At 45.2% G+C, this 1,326-nt stretch overlaps 1 protein-coding gene across 6 annotated transcripts in view; it reads right to left on the bottom strand.

The window, feature by feature from the left end:
* Nucleotides 1–1,326, bottom strand: part of Saysd1 (SAYSVFN motif domain containing 1) — a 34,767-nt gene that overhangs the window by 25,094 nt on the left and 8,347 nt on the right. The window contains exon 4 of one of the 6 annotated variants that reach the window (XM_050126975.1): nucleotides 40–1,231. The exons of the other annotated variants lie outside the window; for them this stretch is intronic. Within the exon in view, the coding sequence (XP_049982932.1) occupies nucleotides 1,185–1,231 (47 nt within the window). The 3' untranslated portion in view covers nucleotides 40–1,184. Of the gene's footprint in view, nucleotides 1–39; nucleotides 1,232–1,326 lie in introns of those variants that run through there. 6 annotated transcript variants of the gene reach the window in all.

Consider the following 1,326-nt stretch of genomic DNA (forward strand, 5'->3'; position numbering starts at 1 on the left):
GGTAAGCGCACCTTGGGGTGCTTACACACATCATTAGAAATGGGCTAGTCCAGGTGCGAGAATTAGCCTGTAAGGGCTAGAGTTCATGGGCCAAGCAGTGTTTAATTGAATACAGTTTGTGTGTTGTTATTTCGGGCATAAGCTAGCCAAGCGGCCGGGGTGTTGGGGACGCAGCCCCGCCGCTCCTATTTCAACATTCACCCAATTTCTACTCTATGCTCCCTGCTTCCTGTGGTGGGGGCTGCCATGGGACCTTTCTGCCTCTTGCTCTGGCTATCTACTACCAATGCCTCTCCTGCCACCGTGGACTCTCCCTTTGGAACCATAAGTCAAAATAAACTCTTCTCTGAGTTATTTTTGGTCATGGTGTTTCATCATAGTAGCAAGAAAGTAGTTGATACATTAGGCAAGCCACCTACCAATGAAGCTGTGGGCCCAACAGACCACTTTTCAGAACATCTAATGTGGGAGTGGTAGCTCACACCTGTAATCTCAGCACTTGGGAGGTGGAGAAGGAAGACTGGAAGCTTAAGACAAGCCTTAGCTATGCAATAAACTTGAGGCTAGCATGGGCTATCTGAGACCATTGCAAAAACAAATAAACCGCACCCTATTTAGTACAGTGGTACTTTTGTTTGCTGTGGTTTCTGTTACTTGTGTGGTCGACAAAGAATAAAACATACTAAATTGAAAAATTCACAAGTTTTAAATAACATTCATTACAGTATATTGTTATAACTGGTCTGCTGGATTATCAACTATCCCTAATCACTTGCAGTGCCTATATTATGAATCTAACATTATCATAGATACATATGCATAAGAAAAAGTTTATACCAAGATCATTTCCATTCAAGGTTCAGAGTATCTGCTAAGGAATATTGTGATGTATTTCTTGTGGATTTGGGAGGTGGGTGATATATAAAATTCACAATTAAAAATGATTTGGGGCAGGGAAGATGGCCCAGTGGTAAAGTGCTAGCTGTGCAAGCATGAGGACCTGAGTTCAGACCCCAGTGCCACAGAGAAGGCTGCTTGTGTCTGCAACCGCAGAGCTGGGGAGGTAGATTCAAGTGAATCCCAGAGCTAGCCAGTCAGACAGTGAGCTGAATTCAGGTTCAGTGAGAGACTTTGTTTCGAGGAATATGGTGGAGTAACTGAGGCTGACATCCCACATCAGCCTTTCACCACAAGGACAGGTATTCAGGTGCACTGGCACCCACATGTACATCTGAAACCCACAGAAACACAGAGAGGGAGGGAGAGGGAGAGAGGGAGAGAGGGGGAGAGAGAGAGAGAGAGAGAGAGAGAGAGAGAGAGAGAGAG

This window comes from Alexandromys fortis, unplaced genomic scaffold, assembly GCF_014885135.2.
Source record: "Alexandromys fortis isolate MF-2015 unplaced genomic scaffold, M_Fortis_MF-2015_v1.1 scaffold_233, whole genome shotgun sequence".
Taxonomy (NCBI): Eukaryota; Metazoa; Chordata; class Mammalia; order Rodentia; family Cricetidae; genus Alexandromys; species Alexandromys fortis.